Source organism: Phalacrocorax aristotelis, chromosome 1, assembly GCF_949628215.1.
Source record: "Phalacrocorax aristotelis chromosome 1, bGulAri2.1, whole genome shotgun sequence".
In the NCBI taxonomy this organism is placed as follows: Eukaryota; Metazoa; Chordata; class Aves; order Suliformes; family Phalacrocoracidae; genus Phalacrocorax; species Phalacrocorax aristotelis.
The window spans coordinates 73,325,110-73,347,466 of record NC_134276.1 but is presented as its reverse complement, the minus strand read 5'-3'; the positions used below and the strand labels follow the sequence as shown (position 1 = coordinate 73,347,466).

The following is a 22,357-nucleotide window of genomic DNA, read 5'->3' as shown; positions in this document are numbered from 1 at the left end:
TACACCCCAGCGGCCCCCTGTCGCCCCGTCCGCCGCTGGGGGCTGCGATGGCGGGTCGCCCTTGCCCTCCCCGTCCCCTCCTCCCGCCGCCGCCAGGGTGGGGATTTCGCCGAGGGGCGAGAAGAAGAAGGAGGAGGAGGAGGAGGAGGAGGAGGAGGAGGCGGAGGAGGAGGAGGAGGCGGCGGCAGCGGCTGCTCCCCTCCCCGCAGCACCGCCGGCCCCTCGCAGTGCCACCGCCCCCGCGTTGAGCCTGTGCCTCGATGGCTGCCTGCTCGCCCGCATGCGCGTAGGCTAGCTGGAGTATGCGCGTGCGCGCGGAGGCATGCACGTGTGTGCGCGTGCACACCCGCGTGCCTGCGCGCCTGTCCTCCTTCAATGCCCCTGCACGGCTGTACGCGTGCAACATGTGCACGTGCATGCGCGTCTGCAGGCGCGTATCTGCGTCCGTGTTTATGCGTATGTCCCCCTGTATGCGCACCTGTATACGTACGTGTGTGCGCCCATCAATGCGCACACCTGCGTGCGTGTCCGCGTATGAATACATGTACGCATGGGCGCGTGTCCCTGGCTGCCCCGCGAGCCCCGCTGCCGGCTGCGCGCCTTCCTTCCCTCCCTCCTTCCCCCGCCCTGGCTCGCCCTCACGGCTCTGCCTGGCGCATGCGCGGCTCCGAGCTCCACCTCGCCTGGTGCGTCACCACCCCGCGCGGCAGGCCGCCCGCAGCTCCATAAGAAGGCGAGCCTCCGCCCCCATCCCCATCGCCCCATTGCCCTCTTCCAAGATGGCGGGTCCCGCCTCAGCCACGCAAGCACGCAGGTGCTGCCCCGGCTCCCTTCCGCCGGGCGCCGCGAGTGGAAAAGGGCAGGAAGGAACCGGCCCGGGAACTCTATGGTTTCGCGCGGTGGGTAGCGCGACGCAGCCGCCTCGTCCGCCCGGCCCCCCCACCCCACCCGCGTTGCACGCCGGGACGGCAGCGGGTCCTCCTTCCTGCCCCCGCCCGCCGCGCGCCCTCAGAGCCTGCGCCGCCCCGATATCCGCCTCGCTCCCAAGATGGTGGCGCGGGGCTCGGGCTGAGCGCGAGCCCGTCCGCGAGAGGAGGCGCACCCGCCGCCCCGGCCCGCCCCCCCTGCCCCGCCAGGCCGCTCGCCTCTCCCGGCCCCGCCCCGCCAGACCGCGGGCCCCCCTTCTCCGCCCAGGGGCCCTGACGGCTCCACCGGTGGCGGCGGCGGCAGCAGCGGCGGCGGCGTCTCCTTTTCCTCCTTCTCCTCTTCCTCGCCTGCGGCCCGGTCCCGAGCGCGGTGCGGCCCCCGCATGAGCCCGGGCGGCGGCGGCGGGAGTGACCGGGAGCAGCAGGCCGCGGCGCCCAGGTCGGTAGCCGCTGCGCAGCGCCCGGCCCGGGGGAGGGCCGGGAGGGGGGGATGGCGCCTGCCTCACGCCGGCCTTGAAGGGGAGGGGGCTGGGGGGCAGCCCTGCCCTCTGCCGGGGAGATCGCCCGCCTCGGGCGGGGGGAGCGAGCGGGAGGCGGCGGGGGTGGGTGGCCGCCGCGGACCCTCTCCCTCCGCCCCGTGAGGCGCACGGCTGCGGGGCCGCCCCCTCCCTCCCTCCTTCCCCAGAAGCGGGAAGGCCGGCCGGGCGGGTGGCTACCCCCGGGGACACCGGGATCGCTGGGCCACCTCGGGTGAACCCGGCCGGACCCTGCCTCAGCTTCCCGGTGCCGGCTCAGCGGGGCTGCCGCCGTGGGCACGGAATGCCTTGGTGTCTTCGGCACGGACGGCTGTGGCGGTCGGGGGGGCGGGGGTATGGCAAGTACTTGAGAGGGCGCAAGGCTGGTGTGCGAGGCCTGCTCGCACGAAGTAGGTGTGCTCGCTTGCTCCTGTTACCTTCTGTCCAGTCTGAGGAGTTGGATCTGCTAACCTGCAAACTGGCTGCTTTGCTGGTAAATGTGATCTGTCCTTCCTGACCGCAGGGTTTGCGGGGTTTCAGTTTTTTAAGTGTACCCGCGGTATTTTTTTCAGAGGAAACTCTATGGGTTGTTCTGGTTGGTTCACAGTTGACTTGTAAATCAGATGTATAAGATGATGTGACATGGTCATTCAGAAGCTACTGCTGCTTAAGAAACAAAACATGTTGCACAGCTCTCCTTTAAGTGGCAAGAACCTGTAATCTATGCAGTCGTAGTTATGCTGTTTTTTGTCCAGTTAATGGAAAAACTTGTTTATGGTTCCTTCTGTGTAAGTGATGTTCTAATTCTGAGACAAAGCCCGTGTCTCGCACGTCATTTCAGGGATGGTCCCTCCACGTCTGTATGGAAACTTCCCTACCTCAGTAGGAGTCTGTGCAAACCTGAGGTTCTGTGAGAATCAGCTTGTCAGATTAGTTTAACCATGCCTCTTGCATGACTACCAAAAAGTTCCTCAGTGGGGAATTGTACCTGATTTTCACTTTGATTGCCTAGGGAGGTAAGACCTGCTAAGGGAGAAGCTATCCTCCAAGTTTAACTGCATTGTTAGACACCTGTGACTGGGTGGGAGAATAATGGAGATGGTGAGAGGTACCTCTTGATAACATTGAAAACTGCTGGAAACGGGCTTTACAGTTTTCACAAATTGTGCTTGGTTTGGGTGGTGGCTCTGTGCCCTTTCATCTTGGAAACAGTTAAAGGTAGGTTTTTTTTAAATGTGAAAATACTGTGAAACTCAGAGTTTAATGAGTTTGTTGAACTGAAAATATGTGCATTACCAGATTGCTGTGGATATTCCGTAGTTTTCCTCATGTATGTTTGTCTTTTAAAACAGATGCAGTTTGCAGTGCTTATGACTTGTAACAGTAATGTGCTGTCAATTCAATACAGACAAACCTTGGAAGAAAAACTAGACCAGTGTTTAGTTTTACAGGGTCAAAAAGTCCTTTTAATTGAAATTATTTCTGTGCAATATTACAGATACTTTATCTCTCTCTTATGAACACCTTCCATTCTAAATATTTGCTATTTAATGTAGCATCTTTCATGCTGGAACTAACGAATTTAGCAACAAAAGCACCAAGCTAGATGGCAAAATAAATGGCTTGATTTGTTTGGGGGTTTTGGGCGTTTTAGGGGTATGATTGTGTCACTGTGTAGAGTGGGGAAAAAAGTTACTGAAGGAAAGGCAGGCTTGAAAAAGCAGAGGTGTTTAACTTTTTCACAGCAGTGAGTTTCAAAGCCTAGATCTGTCAGTCCAGGTCCTTTTCACAACTCTAATGTTGTGTGGGTTTGATCTTTTTTTTTTTTTTAATAGCAAACAAAACCTTGTAATAGCAAACTTAATAGCAATAGCAAAACTTTAATAGCAGACAAAACTGCTGATGCTTGAAGACATATGCAAATGATGATTCTTTTTGTGAATGGAAGTTAAGACTGCATATTTGTTAAATACATCTAGGGATGTTCTCAGCTTGGAGTCCCTGTTAGAGCAGCTTGAGTTTGTCCCTGTTCTAATCAACTTCAGAAAATAAAACAGGTTCTCTTTATTTTCATTTAACTTTGCTTTTTGGAGGAGAAAACCTGCTTTAGAAATATGAATGACGTATGTACCATAGTATGAAATCATGCTTATTTCATTATGAATATGTGCTTTGTTGATGTGTTCTTCACTAGTGTTCTGTGAATTCACAGGTTCTAATTAGCCAAAAACATAACTGGGGGGGAAATATCTTTGAGTCAAGTTTTAATAGTCATAGAAATCTTTTAATTGTGAACGTGCTTAAGCATATAATATTTTGTATAAACAATAGCATACTATGTGATATGACATTTATCATGGAATGAATTTAGTATTTACTACTTTGTAAATATGCATCATCTTAGTTTTTGCTGTGCAGGAAAGATTTCCCCCCCCCCGCCCCCGACTCTGCTGCTTTTGCTTTCAGTTTACTTAGTGAATGTCCAGAGAGAATTCATCTTTTTTAAAATTCAGGAAATGTCTTTCTCCCTCCCCACACCAGTGTATTCATACACTGGAAGGTAAAAGCCGCTAATTCTTATAAATAGAACATGCAATTGAGGGACAAGAGGAGAGAATTCCTAAAGCATGTAGGCATATATCTAATTTCTAATGTCAATCTTCATTTCTGGTACTGTGAGCCAGGTCTTCACTTCACTTTAGTTAATGAATTGATATTGATTTTTAAACAAAGGAGGTATGTTTTACACTTTTTCTGAACCATCCAGCATATTTAAGGTAGCTATGAGTTTTATAGAGAAGCAATGTTGACAGATTTTGTCATTTATCAAATTCTGATTTGTACATGGAAGGAGGAGGGTAATACATTTGCTATCAGGGTTTGTAACAAATAGTTTAGAATATGATACTTATGTTTTAAAAAAAACAAACAAAACCCAACACAACCAAAACCCAAAACTCCTCCTCCTCCTTCCTCCCAGGAGAGCATTGTAAGCTTTGCTAAATAGTTGGTTACCAGAGACAACAGCAATGAGTAAAACGCATGTTTGAAGTGACTTTTGTCACGTTAAAAACTTTGACCTTAACATTTACTGCATTAACTTCCTGTATTTACAGGCAGTGCCTGACAGCCTCGTAGGGCTGTATTGCCTATGAATGAAAGTTTGCAAAAAAGCTAGTTCATATGAATAATATGAATAATAATGTGAAATATATCTAGTTGGTTAGGAGAAAGTCAGCAATACAGTTTAAAGGTAACATTTTGTAAGGAAGCAACGCTTCAGTAGCTATACCAGCTGGTGAGACATTTCTTCAGGAAAATAACCTTGTAGAAGAAATGTAAAAAAGATCAAATAATGTTGATCCAGGATTCATGCTCAGCAGCATAACGTGAACAAATAGAACTTTCAGTTGCTATTTTGGATAGTTCTAACTTCTTGTGGCTAGGAGTGACAGAACTTATTGATGACAAAATAACTTACTGGTTGCAAAATTACATTATAAATTAAATATTACCATAGTGTTCTGTCTCACAAATACTCTTATGAATGAATCTCTTAAAGGAAGCATTAACTCCTTCTTACTTTTAATAGGTTGAGCCTGCTTCCCTGTATTATGCAAACTGCTGAATGGAGGAAGGGGGCGGAAGTCAGTCTTTACCGATACTCTTTCCGTTACCATCCTGCATGGTTCTTTGCCCATGTTTTACAGGGTGGTGAAGAATTAGGAGAAGCTGCAGTTGTTCAGCTGAGTGGAACTAAATGGGTGGCTTCCCTCTGGACCCTCACTTCACTGTCTTAGGTAAGAGGGGTGACCTGCTTCTTTTGAAGCAACTTGCATTTCCTTAGAACAGAGGTATATGTGTTTTAAGAGAAACTGTACCAGAGGTGAATTACAGTGCTGTGGTGTTTTAGCACAAACTGGAACTGATGTACCAGTTGGCTGCTTGATACGGAAGGTGCTACTTTTTTCATGTTCAATCCTTGTATGACGTTTCAAAGCTGCTGTGGCCTAAGTAATGAAATAACACAAAATATAAATATCTCAAAAACTGTAAGATTTAGTATCTTAGTTTGAAACCCAAGGGAAGCTTGGTCTTGGTGGGCCTCGCATCAACTGGTGGGATCACAAGCATAAAATCATGGAACCTGTATTTGGGTTGGTGGTGGTTGCATAATTGTCTGGCAGCAATTAGTCTGCATGGTTTACTTTTCATTCTGGTGTCCTCTGAGGACTGTGGCAACACTTCTGCTGTCTTGGCCAAGTTAGAGTTCTAGGGATGAAGCTAGTTCTTCATCTCTCCTTCACAGAGGAGACCATGCTCTTCTTCCCTTTGGTGGACCCCTTTTTGGACATGCTGATACTTCCTTGATAATCATTACCCCAAAGAAGTTGGTGAAATGAGATGATTAGAATAACACATAAACACCCCCTCTCCCTTACCTTCAGGAGCTGTGTGCAGAGGAGGCACAAGAGCTATCTGTAACGTGTTGCCAAGCTTGCGCGGTGCTGAGAGATGCCAGACTTGTCCAGGCAGCCAGGCTCTGGCATTGCTTGTGTACTCCTGCTCTGGTATGCTCTGTGGGACCCAGGTTGGAGCAGCTGCAGTTCAGCAGGCTTGGGGTGTTAGGGGGTGGTGGAGTGGCTCTTAAAGGAGCTGAGCTCCTAAAATGGGCTGCAGATCAAAATACTTCAGGAAATGCTACCACAGTTGTAGATGAGTCTTTCTGTTGTGTTATGGTTAGTTATATGCTTGAACTGATTGCTTTAATGCTTAAATATCTTAATTTTACAGTATGGTATTTTTCATTGTCTTAAAAGGTATCAAAAACTTACAAAGCAGGATAATATTGAAAAAGTCTATCACTACAAAATTTCTATTTCCAATATGATGTCTTCATCTTTTTTACTTGTATAGCCATATTCAGGTAATGATTACTTTTCATTTCATAGTCAATTCTCCTGTCCAAAGTTTTGTGGCTTAATATGTTTATATACCCCATTTGATTTGTAGAAAGTCCAAGGTATACTAGCGTGCGCTGGCTGCAGTAGCAGGACCTGGATGTATTTCAGCTGTTGTAGCAAAACTTGCCTATTGTGGACCATAGAAATACCTACTTATAGTCCACACAACCTGCACGTCCCATGAGAGTTCAAGCACACAGGAGCTCTTAAGAGAGTGTATCGCTTCTGTGAGATACTGGTATTTCTTGGTTGCAGAGGTTGAGCCCTTTATGTTGTAAGCTGGTGATAAATACCGCATTTGCATGTTCCTATGACCTGAATATCTTATTGAAAGAAGAATGTTTGTGAATACTTGGGTTTTTTTGACTAGCATTGTTATATTAAGAATGTCAGTTGTGAATGAAAAATTATTCTTACTTGAACCTATTTTTGAAATTGTGTGAGAGAATCTATAACATTAGGTAAAATACCTACCATTTTCTTTAGGGTAGCGCGCTCAGAATTTTTCCTTCTACTTCTGCCTCATGACAGTAATTGGAAGGAAAAAAAAAAAGTGCAAAAGTCAGTTAAGCACATGATAGAGGTGACTTCATGATGTCTTTCATCAGGCCAGACATGACAGTTGCAAAGTATTTTTTGTAATGTATAATTTATTTCTCAAATATTTTGTGGTTCTCTATGCTACAGTCTGGTTAATTCAATAGCTTACCATCTTTGTTAATATAATTCAGTGTGCCTTGAAGTCTGTTTTTCAAAATGTATGACATAATTCTAAAAAAAAAAAAAAGCAGCTCTTTTGGCTCTGGTCGTGTGACAGATCAAGATTTCTTTATGTTGAGTGGAAGCAATAATGTTAGCCATGCTTTTAGTCATGTTTGCCATTTGCATTTTTTTTGGCTAAGTAATAAGTATCTGAAAGGTGAATGTTGAAACTTCAGCAAGTCAGATGTGCTATTTTCATTCCTTTTAGACACGCATTACAGAGTCCATATTTAATTTTGTTGTTCATGTAGCCTTTGAGCAAAGTTTTTCTTAGCAGACTGCTGAACTCCTGCTCTGCCTTGGTGGTAGGTAGCTGGTGGGAAGAGATCAAGAAAAGAGAACTGGAAGTCCAGGAGCTTCAGTTTTGCCCTGTTAGAATTACTTGCTCTTCTGCTGCTAACTACATGTTCTTAAGCAAATCCTGTCTCCATCTCCTCCACTGTGGTCTTGTTTCTTCTGTAAATTGTAATGTCTTAAACTACATAGCTTCAGTTATGTTGGGAACTTTTGTTCTCCTTTCTCCTATTGCGGGGCAATATTCGTAAGATCTCTGGTAGATGTATTTGTGATACTTTTTCATGCTGTACTTTGGGCTCTGCTCGTACTCCGTACGCACTGAAAGTTGGTGCTTTTGTACCTTAGTAGAGCATGAGTGAATTTTATAAGTGATGCTGCTCTATATGTGTAAATGAACAAACACATACATTGGAATTTAAGCTGGAAGTCCTGTGATACAAGGTTTGAAAATATTGGTCACATTTGCCAGAATACTTCTGAGTTTGCCTAATGGTGACATGGTGAATGAAGAATTATTCTTTAATAGAATACAAGGTAGATACTCTAGATCTGCGCTATTGGTATAGAGCGGAAGTACCACTTCCAAACAGGAGAATCATCACTGCCTCATATTGTTGAGATAAATTTATTCTTTTTTTCTTCTGGATGGTAGTAAAATTTTATTGACACAGTTGCATAACATTGATAATCCTAATTGTACATAAATCGACATAATTAACTCATTATACTTGTTTGTTGAAATAGCAGTCTTGTTTCATGAAACAGGTAGGGTGCTCTATTTAACTTTTTTCTTTAAATGCAGAAAATTGTGTGCAAACTGTTAGTGCTGTAGAGTTTTACTGGCATGATTCTGTCAGTCCAGGATCACCCTATTCCCCATCCTTGATAAAGAATTGGGCCTTTGGTACTGATTGGTTTTCTGTGGTTTGACATCTTTTAAGATAAACCTCAGCATACTCTTGAGGTAACCAGGCTGGGGTTTCTTTTGTGGAAGCTCTGATTGATATTGGAGATTAGCCTAAATCAGCTGCATTGGATTTGTTTGTTCATAATAAAGTTTTGGAACCAAGAAATTAAGTATTAAATCTTCACAGTACTGAAAATGTGATACTGTGTGCCAAATGAGTAACTTTTTGGAAAGTAAGTACTAGATTTCTTTAGTTATATGCCTATATGCCCTTTTCTGTCATTTTTTTTCCCCTGGAATTATTTGTGCTTTTAGGTGTTCATTGAAAATGTTTGGATTATGTTTTAGTTATGCATCCAGCAGTTTTGTGCAGCCGGGACAAAGATGTAGTTCTATCGGTGACTTCTTTTGAGTGTTGGGTTGTTTTTTTTTTCCTATTATAAATACCAATTCTTTTTTTTTTTTTTTAAAGGAGGGGGTGGGGGTGGCGGGAGGGAATCATCCAGAAGGAGGAAGTCGTTATTTGTAATGAACTGGATGAACGGAATTGTAAAACTGTTGCATCACTGGAGAGGAAAGAATAGGGAACATTTTGTGTATATACTTTCTGCTTTTGTAGTTTTCCTAACACACTAAGTATGTTCTGTTGTGGTTTTTATGGGAAGTAGGATTTAGTTTGGGAAATTTAGATTTAGTTTTAGGCAGCCCTTTGAGGAGCAGGGAGTTGGACTCAATGATTCTTATGGGTGCCTTCCAACTTGAGATATTCTATTATTTTCTTCTGTAAGTCTCTTTCCTTTAGCTGCAAACTTGTGACTGATGGGCCATTCTTGAATGTATTGTTTTGAAGTTGCTTTGAGTTTCAGATTGGTATGGAGTGTAGTGCAAAAACTGAAATGTAGTGTTTTGCATTACAGGTACAAGAACCATAGAAGTCCACTTTAGAATTTGAAAGAACAAGTTTCTGCAGCTCTGGAAAGATATGGTACGCTTATGTTTTCACTCATATTGTGTGTATGCTAATAATCATAATAGCAAATATTTATACATTTGTTCCCTGATTTAAAAAAAAGTTGAAAATAAATTCAGGAAGAAACACACACAGTCAGGCTTTTTCCCCATGTTTTTTTGACTTTGATGTCTGATACTTAGTTACTTGCTTTTTCTTGGAGAAGATAAATACTGATGATATGACATTGATGAATTCTCTTTTAACTTGTTTTACAAGCTCAGCATCCTGCTGCCTACCATCCATGAATTGGATAAGAATCAGTACTGTTTCTGAAAGTTTTTTTTCCTTGCTGCTGAGCATATTTATAGTGAGGCTTGTGCAGTTTTTCGGTATGACTTGCAAAGTAAGTTCAGAACTATTAGAAAACGTAAGGAAACATCAATGTAAGTCAAATTTGCAAATTGGAATGTTGGGAAATACAGAAATGTAACCTTCAGTAGCAGTGCTAACATGATCCTGTGGCACATGCTATCTCTTTTTGTCTAGGTTCTTAAACATCCAGCCAGCTTAAAAATACATAGATGCGTTACAGCAAGGTTGGAACCTTAACTTGTAGTTACTTTAATTTTTGTTTTTCTAACTTCATTTTGGTATAGCCCTGTGGGGATGCCTGGTAGTATGTAATAACTGCACCACTCTGTAGTGTCTCGTAAGTTCTGTAGTTCTGCAACTTGGTACATAGGGAATTTTTGAAATTTTTTTCATTGCTGCATTCAGAAAAACAATATTCTTTAAGTTCATTTTGCTGCTATATTAAATAGGTCTGTTAATGCATATATAAACTTGTATGTAGTTACTTCAACAACTACTTCTAAGCTATGTGTGTACTTTCTTTTTTAACCACTTAAAATGTGGGGAAGAACTCAGTAACTGCTGATACAAGTTTTATACCCTGTGTGTTTATGCCTAGATTTTTCTTTTGAAGAGACTTAATACAAGAACATATTTAAAGTTTTGAAACCTTGCAGAAGGGTTGTTGGGTGTCTTTTTTTTCCTTCTGTTTTGCAGGGAGCTATAGACAGGAGCTAAAATGATTAATTCTAAACTGGAACTTTAAATGTAGTGTGTGCTAATTAAAAACTGTAAATCTCTTAAAAAGCCATAATGGAACATTATCATAACCAGATGTTCCTGAGAGAATTGTATAGATTGGTCCTTTACTCTAGCAGGCATCTGGCAGGTAGTGTATATTCATTTTTGCACCCACAGCACCACTGGGACCACCCACCTGCTTCTTGCTCTCCAGTTTCAATGCCAGTTGTGTCTATGATGGCTCTTCTTCAAACCTAAGCTGTTATTTATTTCTTGTCATTATTTCTGCTGGCTGCTTTTTTCTGAATGTTTAACTGCTTGCTGCTGTATGTATGTGTAGAATCTTTGTAATGGTATGCACTTCATAAATTGATGAACAAGAATTCCGCTCTAGTCCCCTACAACTTGACTAATGAATACTAATGGAACATCAGAAACTGAATTTTATGCTACAGAATTGCATGGTTGCTTGGTCTCAATATCAACTATATGTAAACAAACATGCTGGTGACACTGGACAACTTGGCGAACAGAAGGGTACTTCACATGGAAGGCTGTGTGGAAGATGGGTGGCAAAATAAAGCAAACTAACAAAGCATAAGCAAAAGGACAGATGGAATAAAAGTTTAAATATTAAAGCTGAAGTGAAGCTGTAAAACTTACCTGTTTGGAAAATAACTTAATGTGATACCTAGCCTGTAAAAGGAGAGCTACTAAAAGAAAATTAAGTAGATGATTGGATTTCACCTCCTGATGTAAGAAGGGCTTGCCATTCATAACTATACATCATTTTGGAGGGAGCCTGAAGTAGCGGGCGTAACTGAGGTAGAAACAAATGGCTCTGCAGCAACAAAGGAGTGTGTGTAGTGGAAGAAAACACAGCTATGGTTGAAGTGAAAAATGCAGAAGCAAAAGATAATTTCAGGTCTTTGCCTCTTTTACAAAGGTGAATAAAGCACATCTATGATCTTACTGAAATATCAAACAAAAAACAAACGTTGAAGGGAAAAATCTAGTGTCCAGACTTGTGGGGGCACTTGTAGAAAATGAGAATAACGCACAGGCCTTTAGCTTTGGGGCGGAGGGAGGGAATGGGAGCAAACACTAGACCTTTTTCTGTTATGTGGTTTGTGGAGTATTGACATCAAGGCAAAATAAGTATACAGATATTATAGGATGAAGCTTTTATGTAAATCCATAGTTGATCTCTCTATTGAGATGCACCAAATTCTATCTCTGTTAAACTCAGTAACTTGTGTTTTCACTGAAGTGTAAATTCCAGAATGGCACTAGCTTTAATTTGATGACAGTAGTAAATTCAGATCCCCCACTCCAAATAACTTATTCAAGAGTTAGTTGTCCTCACTATCCTGCATGCTTGTGTTCCTACTGTAATTTGAATTTGTCAGTCTTTACTTTCTAGTCATAAGGGGGTTTTATATGCTTTCTTTTAACTGGAGGGTCCTTTCTATGTATTCTTTCTGTGCTGTGAGAGAACTTGTTTTTTTTCCAGTATCCATATTGATTAGCTTGATTAACTTTAAACTTTCAATTACCTGATCACAAGGCACTTTCTCCTATCTTCATGCTGTCTTTCTGGTTCTTTTCTGCTACTTCTGGAACACTTCTGAAGAATATTGAATAATTGGAGAACTGGGCTCAAGTTTAGAACATGTCTGAAGTACTTCATACAGATGACCAGACACCTTTCCAGGAACCTTTCATGAGTAATATCTGTTGTTCTAGCTGTAATACTGGGAGCATGCATGTGTTTGCTCATCAGTTGTGACTGCCTTAGTCACTTCAGGTTGGCATTTTCCAGGATAGAACCCAATTCTTTGGTCTTCTAACTATGTGATTTTGTATTTGTTATTAGTTGAATAGTTTTGTTTACCAGGCAGTGGAAAAAAATTCTTACAGATGCCTTATTACTGGTTTGGGGCGTTTGGTTTTTTTTCAGCTCCATTAGAATTTATGTAGTCCGGTTTTATTGGTGGATGGTTTCTTTCACTTCATGATCATTGGTGATTTGACCTGCTATTAGTTGCATGAAGAAAACTTCCAGAATCTTATGTCTTTTCATGTTTTCTGTGTTGAAAGCAGCATGCAGGCAACAAAAGCAATTGATGTTGCCAATCTTACCAGGAAATTAAGTCTCAAGCATGTCTATTAGATTTTTTCCTTCTGCAAGTGACAGTTAAGATTGACCTTAGGGATCTGGTGAATATTCTACAATTTGCACCAGGCCACTTGATGAATCAATCTCAAGTTATAAAATGCCAGTTTGCCTATTAGTTGGCAGTTCCTTTTCTGAAGTAGTAAGCTAGGGTAGTTCTGAGGGCAAGTTTTACTGTTTAGATGATGACTGTTTCATCATGGTACTCAAAGTTATTCTGGAAATGTATCAAATTTCAGAAGAGCATTCATTTTGGGGGGATACAGAGGGATTCTTCAGAAAACATAGAAAAGCTGTCTTTAGTTGTATCTTGAGAGATGGTTGTTTTCAATTAAGCAACTCAAATTCTGCCACTGGACAGTAAGGAAGGTCATGAAGGTACTTTTGTACAGGTGAATCACCCCTGTTAGATCATTTGTCAAAAAGAAAAAAAAATCAGATCAAAGATTGCTTGGGTGGGAACTTAAATTCTTTTATAAAGGAAACTTCTTAAAAATTCTTAAAAATGCCACCTCCCAGGGCACCCATCATTCAGTAAGGTCATTAAGAAGTCACAGTTTAAGTAAGAAAAGTATTCCTTCACTCAAGGGTCTTCCTAGACCTCAGATACTGGGAGTCAGGTGCCACATAGCTGTGCTGTCACAGAAACTGAACACCTGTATGTCAAATAACAGGGTAGTAATAGGTATAGGAAATCTATGTAAGTGACAGCTCTCAATTAAATCATTTGCAGATGGAAGTTTTTGGCTTTGTTTTTGATTGCTGAGAAATAGGTACCCGTGTTCTTCATGATGTGGCTGTAGGTTCTGTGTTTGGAAACTGGGGGCCTCTTCTTGGCTCATGTTTTGTGATTCCAGGCTTACAAGATTAAATTAAAAGCGTGAGAGAAGATCTCACCAGGCAATGCAACAACATTGGGGTTTAACCCCTTTTTATGCACCTGAACGTGGTTTCTGATTTCTTGTTCTTTCGATGATTTATTATATCCTCTTTTTCAGTTGTTAGGAACATTCTTTTCAGAAAATCTGCAGGTTTGTCACCTTGAAGAAATGGGTGTAGTCTCAAACTACTGCATAAAGGTTATTTATCCTGTTCTCTCTCAATGAGTGCTATTCCATGCCATACAAGGTCTTCAGATATATGGTTTGAAGGCATGGATCTTGTGTATTGCCTTGCTAATTGTAACAGGGATTGCTGCAGTCCTGGTTGAATCTACCTCCTTTAAGTAGTCACTAGGCAGATGTAGATGTGCCTGTACTGGAGCCTGCCCAGTCTCAAAGAGTGTCTAGCAGCCATCTCAGGTTTCTCGGACATATTCCACAGGCACAAACTGTTTGATACCTTCAGCTGCTCTGTGTGTCTGTGAAAGCCTACACTGTAAGCCATGCTAATCATGACAGTGAAGACTGGAGAAATTGGTTTGAGTAACTCTGCTCTAAGAATAAGTATTTGTTCTGGGACTGCTGTTGCAGGGTCTTACCTTCTTGAAGGTAAGTTACATCCAGAAATATTTTGTAAAGGAATTTCTATGACAGAAAAGCAGCTGGTATAAGGTCAGTTTCCTATTCTTCATAATCACCTCTTCCAAGATACTGGTCTGTTCATCAGTGTGGCTTCCCTTTCCTGATCAAGAAGTGTGCTTTGACTCTCTTGCCATTGGGTTTTTTTTCTGCCTTGTTTGAATCCAGCAGTCAAAATGTCCTTTGTTCAAACTAGATTCAGAATAAGGGATCTTTGATGGCATGTTTCAACATGCTGGACTCTTTGCCAGATGGTAATCTGGGCTGTTGAAAAGTAGCATGAGATTTTTAGACCCCGGGACAGTAAATCTAGTGTTAAGGTATCTTGTACCAGATTAGAAATGATGCAACTACCTGATTCAAAGCTCTAATAAATTTAATTTGTATATACAATTTTCACTACAAAACTTAGATGAGTTGATTTCATCTTGGTTAGATTCATGCGAGTTCCAATACTGCCTGTCTTCACAGAGCTGCTGTACTATGTTCGGTGGTGTGGTAAATCTGACTAACAGAGTTGGATCTGTGTCAGGCCTGGGCACAAACTTATCTTGGCCACAGTCGTGGAGCTGCCACCTCAATGAATATTCTTTAACATTCCAAAACCTAATGGTTTTTGAATCTAGCACCAACACTTCATGTGTTCCTTCTCTGTTGACAATCGTGTTCATGACTTTTCCTCCCATATGAAACAGCCTGAGGAAAACCCTGTTTTACTAAGGCTGCTATCAGCCTGTTGTTCTAACATGTTTCCATTTGATCAGAAGCCTACTGTGATTAGCTTTTGCCCATGGTCTGGGTGATATAGGACACAATTCCACGTAGGGAGTGATTAATTCGGTGCACTCCAGAATGTGATTGGTACTTCCAGCACACAGAATATGGGTTTCCCAACCAATGAGGAATTACAGATTACAACAATGTCCTCTTTGACCAGCATACTAAAACTTGGGCAAAGAGCTGGAAGGGAGTATAATTTCTAAATGCATTTTTACTGAGCCATTCACATCCATTCAGAAAGCAGCCTACTTTTTTACTTTCCTCATGTCAACTGCACTCTTGCTTAGATGAGAACACTCAAATATTACTTACGTTAAAATAATTAAATGGCGCTTTTCCTACCTCAGTGAATCTGCCCAACAAAACTAATAAGCATCATTCTGAAACTAATACAAATTTTGTTCCCTCGCAGAGTTTGTAGCAGAATGGCAAGTTGAATGGCAAAAGTCAACAGCTTTTCTGACAAACTTTAGAAAGTCATGAGCCTTGCTTACTGATTAGTGATTTCTTATCTATGACAAGTCAACAGATAGAAATTAACATTGAGAGTGCTTGATTGCTCATCGAACCTAAGGCCTTACTGAAAGACTGTTGTAATAGGTTGGACTGAAGCACAGACACTTTCCTTACTGAAACATTTAAAGCTGTCTCTGCTCTTAGTGTTTGCACCAGATTGTTACGACTGCAGGTGTTGCAGAGAGCTGCTGTGTGCCCTCAGTAGCTTGCTAGCCTTTGTGCACCTTGCTTCTGTATGAAGCTTCTGCTGCATGGCAACCTATGAATGTGGGGTTTCACCTGGGTTAGAGCCACAGGAATAAACTACTTGGATACTGTACAGAGGTCTGTCTTCATAGCTACTGGCTGTTTAGAGAAAGTGAGATAACTTTTTGTTTACTAAATACATAATAACATTTCAATTTTAATCAAAACTTTATATTAACAGAAAGTGAATAATGCTGTTTGTGATCTAACTTTCCATCAGAGGTCTTTTTGTCTTTACAGTCTTTGTCCAGTGCACCTAGGTGCTTGGGTGGGAGAGGGAGTGGGGTGAATTGAGTGTTGAGGGTTATGTTTGGAAATATTTTATTGGTTAACTTTAGCTTAGAGTAGATAATAGCAGTAGGTAAGAGACTAACTGGTTCCTTTTCAGCCATGGAAGTAATCAGCTGGGGTGGTCCCAGGGCGCTCTGGGCAGGAGTATTGCTGAGTGATCATTGGCTGCCACCTGCGTGACAAAGTAAAGGACCAACCCTTCAGTTTATACCGGTGGAGCCAGATCACGGGAAACAATTGACAGGTAAAATATGCTTTTGAAAATTTAAGGGAGAGGAGAGAGTACATGCGGCATAAATGGAGTAAAGAACCTAAAAGATTGGCCACAGATAGCAAAGGCTGCTCCTCTGAAACTTTTACACAGCTATAGCTTACCTCATTTTGGGGAGAGGCACACAGCAACGTGCAAGTTACATGTTGCTCGCCTGGGAACAGAGAGCCTCATTAGGAACCAGTATTGAGTTGTAGCAGGGAAACAACTAACAGAATTTTATTGTAGTTAGAAATCGGAGTTCATATTTATCCACATTTCCAAACCTTTGAAAACTTGTTGTCTTGACATCGGGTGCTTTCCACTGGTCCAAGAGATGGGTTTTGGTTTTGGCTTTTTTTTTTTAACAGAGGCTAAAAATAAGTTGATGAATTTTCAAGTTAACCAGTTCAGTGTACTGTAGTGAGTTACTGTAGAAGTCTTAGAATGCCATTCAAAAATGAACTAATTTTTGTGCAGTAGGTCTTAATCTCGCAGATAAAACAATGCTTAACATTAATATTTTTTGTTTTATGGTTTTTGTTTAGTGGACTGGCTGAAAAGAATTTGTAAGGACTTTTAACTAAATTATTTTTACCTATTTAGAGTTGTTAAGCTTGCGCTTAGTCCAGCGTGATACAGGACTGGTGTGACAACTCGTTTTTAATCAGTGACTCAAAATTGTGATCACCCTGATGTCACCGAATGGCCACAGCTTGTAAAAGGTAAGCATAAAGTGTGTTGTGTTGTTTCTCAGGATCATTGTTAGTATAATGTTAGAAGTATTTCATTTGTATGCCTTGAAATTAGTTTTATGAATAGTATTAAGGTATATTGTTTGTTTAAGATACGTCGTCTGGCGAAGCTGACTTACCCTCTTACTTAGAGTGATTTCAAAGCTCACTTAGCTTGTCCCTGCTTGCTTTTTAAAGTATGAGCACTGTAAGAGCAATACTATTGCTTAAAAGTCTCTGGTGGTTTTTACTGTCATGCTGAAATTCTGTATACATTGTTTAGCGTATTTAAACAATTTGTTCAATTTTTAAAGTATTTATCCGGGAGGTTTGATTGCGTTAAAATTTGTAGGCTTGCATACCTTTTAGTTTTTTCTCTCCTAGGGAGGTACAGTGAAGGTAGAAAGAGTAGCTTGCACAATGGAGAAGTTGCTCCCTGTGTTATTGGAAGCGAGCCACCATTTGAATTTGCTAGCTCATACTGCAGTATTCAGATTAGTTGGTGTCTTGTGATCAGTATCTACAATCTAATTCAAAGCTGAAATTTATAAGAGCATTTGCTGTGAGATTTTCACTGAACAGAACTCTTGTTTCAGATTTTAAGCATGATGAAAGGACATCTTGCCATACTATATAGTTGTTTTTCAGTACTGTTGCCTGCTCAAAGGAATAACAAGGTATCTTGTTTGTAAACAGTTGGGTATTGCAGAATAAAGGGCTTCTCAATGAACTACAATTCCTGTGATTAGACTGTTCTTCTACATTGTTTTAATGAGTACTGAAAGCTCATTTTATTTGGTGCTTACATTTTAATTTGAAACATTTTAAAATCCAGTTAATTAGTGCATTAATTCTGCAAATCAGAGTTACAGTAGGTCTGCTCATGTTATAGAAGACAAAAAACTGAAGGAATTTGATGTTTTCTGTAGAACCACTTACTTTAGAGGACCAAACCTTTTTTGACTCAGCTATGTTTTATTTTTTCTGAACTTTCCTGAAACTTTGTCTTCTGTTATATTGTTCATCTTACAGAAGGAACCTTTTTTGCAGAATAGCATGTACTGAACTGCACTGTCTGTTCAAAGCCTAAATAAAACTCACACAAATGATAAAGATAGGAAAAGATTTTGGATAAATTAATAGCTGTGTTTACATGTCTGGACTGCAGATCACCAGGCTACCTTTTTTACATGCTAAGTTTAGATGCTGATCTGCTCTTTTTCTGTAATTTTTCATACTGCGATGTATTTTAAAGGCTCAAAGTGATTAATACTCTTGATGGTTTTGTTTTGACACCACTAGTTCAGCTGTATTTTCATAGCAACCTAAAGCACTGCTCTTACCCAAAGCTTCATTGTGTTGTATTTCCAACGACTGAAACAAAGATAGCAACAGCCTCAAACTTCCAAGCTCTTTGGTATTGGTTTCTGAAGGTCTGGATGTGAATAGAGGAGCTAGCCACTGCTGTCTTTCCACTGTTCCTCAGGTTGTATGGCTTCTAGAACTTACATGCTTAGGTGAATAATTAGAAAACAAATAATTGAGGTTCTCTTCTCTCTGCTAAGTAGTGACCTGTTTTGGTCACCGAAGTTGAAGGGAAATGAATTTTTTATTTGTTTTGCTGTTGAGCGTTATTTTTGTCAGCAATTCTCATCAGTCCTGAACTTCAATGAGTAAAAGAAACACCATTTGGAGGGAATAAACAGAAAATTTTGAGATTGGCCAGTTTTTGTTACTTTCCAGTTAGACGGTATTTGCATTTTAAACATGAGTATAAAGTTAGTTGGATAGTAAATTCCAACCCTAGTGTCAGTTGAATTTTATAGCTTAGTGGAATATAAACAAATAACTTCCTGTGTTCTGCATCATCTGTCACTGCATAGTATCCAGCTAGCCTAGGAATTTTAAGTTGTCTGCCAGAAATGTTTTCTAGGCACTGGGTCTGTTAATGTAGTACAGTTTGGTAAAATCCAGAGAGTTGCTAAGATCTGGTATGTCAGTTAAAGGAACCTAAGACTTTAATAGAGAATTCAGAACGGTCTGGTCTTTTAGTAGAAGGGACCATCCAGTAAGGTAGCACAATGAAACACAGGAAAAAAGGAAATGTTTCATGCTACAGGTGGAGATTTGCAACACTGTTTAGAATAGTGTAGTCACGTAGTAAATAGAGAAATTCAGATATTCCATTCCTATAAACAAAGATTTTCCTGGTAAAGCTATGGCAAAGCATGCTTAGCTGTGCTAATAGAAGTCCTCTAGCAAACTGTTGAAACCTACAAAGTGAGTTCTATTTGCAGATTTTTAGCTCACTTGTTTTGAGAAAGCTCTGTCATGAAAGACATTTTTGTTCATGTAAGCTACAGAGTTTTACTGTAGTGGCTGTGCTCTATTTCCACTCCTCACACATTATATCCAGCGTGGCAGTTCTGGTCAACTGTACCAAAATATATACCCAAGAGAGGGTTGGATAAAGTGCTTTGGGATATGGTTTCAAGACAGCTTAAGGTGATTGAAGTCAAAACTGCTGCATTTGTACTGCCTTGTCTCCTGGCTCATCTGGCTACAAACTCACTGGATAAGGGGAAGTCCAAAAGGGAGGAAAAAAGTAATCTGTCTATAAAAAACAACCAACCAAACAAAAAAAACCCAAACAAAACAACAAAAAACCACACACACAACATTAAATGTTAACTTCTTGAATCAGTGCTGGCATAAGGAAGAGGATGGGAATAAGGAGGAGCTAAACAGCCATAATTTAGCCTACTTAAGTTAATATGAAACTATACTCAAATTACTCTGTAAATTTAGTCAAGGGAGCTGGCAAGCTGAACACAGGTGCTGCTTGTGTGTTCAAAAATGCCACGCAATAACACCCAATTCTGAATATTACTGGCTGACCTGTTGGTTGGAAGGAAGAAACAGAAAGCTGCCTGTGAGATCATGTCCATAAATTCGAGTAGAGGAAGACATGAAATTTGTTTTGAGATTCTGTTGAGACCTGCTTCTGAGCTCCTGCTCCTTTGACTCCACCTGTTTGGAGAATCTGTTTGTAACAGTTGATCACTGATAAACTTTGAGTATACCTTTTGATTATAGAAGTGGTTATGAAGAATTAGCCAAGAACTGGTGCACTATGCAACCTGATTACAGAAGTGCTGCCAGCGGAACTCTCCTCAAATGGCTGCTGTTGCTTAATTTGTGGGGGAAAGGGCTGTCCTCCGTAGAGAAATTTGGCTTAATTGTATTGTCAGGTTTTCTGTTATGAACTGTTCTAGAGTTTGGTCAAACAAATGAAATGTGCAAGTACATAAAAGCTGATGCTTTTAGTGGCAATAATACATTGTCATCACTTCCCACTTTTCCTAACTCTTCGTGTTGTAATGACTTAAAATAACAATGCTTAAGGTTTGTATCTGTATTTGCAGATCACCAGGAGAACCTCACTCTGAAAACATTGAAACTAGCCGAATGTAAGTAAATGAGTGGATGAGTTTGGTATATCTTGTTTAAAAATGTTTTGAACATATGTAACAGTTACTCTTGCACCTGCTTAAAAAAAAAACAGAAGCTGAGCAGAACTGTAGAATTACATTAGAAAATGTTGAGTTAGTGTTTTGCTATGGAAAAATAACTTTAAGCTTCTGTAGAAACTGATTTTTTTTTTTGAGGGTGAATGGGTTGAAGGGAAAGTTCAGAGGTTTAATTTAATGTGAACCAGTAGATGGTAGCATAATACAGTATCAAATCTTCAGGCCTGTACTCAGACTTTGCAGTAGAGGTGTAATTTCTACCTGCTATTCACTAACATCTTGCATGGGTTTGAATGCACTTTAGTACTAAGGCACAATACCTGCTAATATCTGTGGTGGCAGATGGATGGGTGAAGTAAGAAGGGAAAAAAAAAGGTCTGACTTAATTTGGCAAATTTATATACTAGTTACTTCTAGAAACAGAAAACTAGCTGTCTTTCACTGAACAGTGTTCATGTAGCATCTTGCTCACAGTTCTGAACCTTATCTTGGTCTGTCCCCATTAGCCTAGAAGCCAAGATTAACTAGAAGCAAGATAGTGATAGACTGAAATGTCCATTTCAATTTCAAATCTGAAAGGGTTGCAGGAATGAGGAAAAAAAAAAGTTATTTGAGACTTTATTCTTCTGTGAGTTAGCAAACAAAAATTCTTTTCTAGCTATTCAAACCACCCTGTCATAAAGCTCAAATAAGGAGACCACAAGCTCTGCTTTGCTGGCTTACAGCACAAGTTCCAAAATAATAGAGGGAGCATAGCCCAGTTGTTAGGGTACTGTCTGAGGCTTCAGAAGATCTGGGTTCATCCTCTTCTGCCATAAACAACTTGTCTGATCCTCCCCCCAGTGGTCCAGCATTTCACACGCTGTGGGCCGAATGCCAGTTTCAGGATATTTTGCAGGCTAGGGACGTAGTGTGAATTGCTCCAGGACTTCTCTGCTGTAGCTGCCCAATGTGGGAGGAGCAAAGCTGTAGTGAGCCCCTCCACATTGGACTGTATACCTATCCTTAAAAGTGATGAGAAGGAACCAAGGAATGCTTTTCCCATGTGTCTTCAGCAATTCACTGCAGTGAAGTCCTTTCTTGCACTAGGAGGAGCATTTCTCCTGGGATGACAAATTTGCTTTTCCCTCTCATGCCATCTGTTGCAGAGTGCTGTCTAGCTGCTTTCTTAGGAGTACAGCTTGCAGGGATCCACACCCAATACATGACCGGCTGTTGCTGTGTGGACATGTGTTACAGACAGAGGTTGCAGGGCAAAAATCTGGGATAGTCTCTTCTGCTCCAGTAGCAGCCCCTGCTGCATTATGTTTTATTGTTCCTGCAGCAAGTTGAGTTGTGTTCTTTTGTTTCCCTGGCCTAGCCAAACCAGGGGAATTGGGCTGTAGACTGGCTGTTATCCACTTTGGATGTTGTCAGCTGGACTACTGTTTTTTGCACATTGTAAGGAAAGATGTGTCAGAAACAAGGATCTTGACTGGTGGGAAAGAAAGACTCTATAAGGACCTATGATAAATCAGAAGGAAAAACCAGTACAGCTATTTTTCCTTCTAGCAGTTTGATAGTTATTTGTGTGTGTGTTTTATGTTCTTTAAAACTGAACCTGAAAAAACAATCTACAGTAGTAAGCTTTTCTGTGTGAAAGCTGGTTTGTTGTGGCGGGTTTTTTTGGTGCAGAGTGATGATCAGAGGTGCCCTGACTATGTAGGTTTTGGGTATCTGTCCAAAATAGATGTAAGACAGTCAAGCTGTAGGGTTTCACAGATTTGTGTGAGTAGTAGTTATACAGTATTAATGCATGGTATACTTGCAAAACTGAATTTTTAAAAACTGCATCACAATGTGATGTGTACATCACCTATTACAGACAACTTCTGCAATCCTGCTGCATAGTTGCTCTTG

General features: G+C 41.1%; 1 protein-coding gene and 1 long non-coding RNA gene across 16 annotated transcripts in view; one reads left to right on the top strand and one right to left on the bottom strand.

Moving 5' to 3' along the window:
* The window catches only part of LOC142057473 (uncharacterized), a 28,763-nt gene extending 28,160 nt beyond the window's left edge, over positions 1-603 (bottom strand). For both annotated transcript variants that reach the window (XR_012660646.1, XR_012660645.1), the window contains exon 1: positions 479-603. This is a non-coding gene — a long non-coding RNA (uncharacterized LOC142057473). The remainder of the gene's footprint in view (positions 1-478) is intronic.
* A 160-nt stretch (positions 604-763) lies between these two features.
* Positions 764-22,357, top strand: part of UBE3A (ubiquitin protein ligase E3A) — a 54,925-nt gene continuing 33,331 nt past the window's right edge. The window contains exons 1-6 of one of the 14 annotated variants that reach the window (XM_075093422.1): positions 827-899; positions 5,034-5,241; positions 9,289-9,356; positions 16,042-16,188; positions 16,801-16,919; positions 20,354-20,398. In XM_075093422.1, coding sequence (XP_074949523.1) covers positions 16,900-16,919; positions 20,354-20,398 — 65 coding nt within the window. In that variant the 5' untranslated portion in view covers positions 827-899; positions 5,034-5,241; positions 9,289-9,356; positions 16,042-16,188; positions 16,801-16,899. Of the gene's footprint in view, positions 900-973; positions 1,366-5,033; positions 5,242-9,288; positions 9,357-16,041; positions 16,189-16,800; positions 16,920-17,524; positions 17,606-20,353; positions 20,399-22,357 lie in introns of those variants that run through there. The other 13 variants (XM_075093403.1, XM_075093412.1, XM_075093427.1 and 10 more) reach the window with 13 other exon arrangements.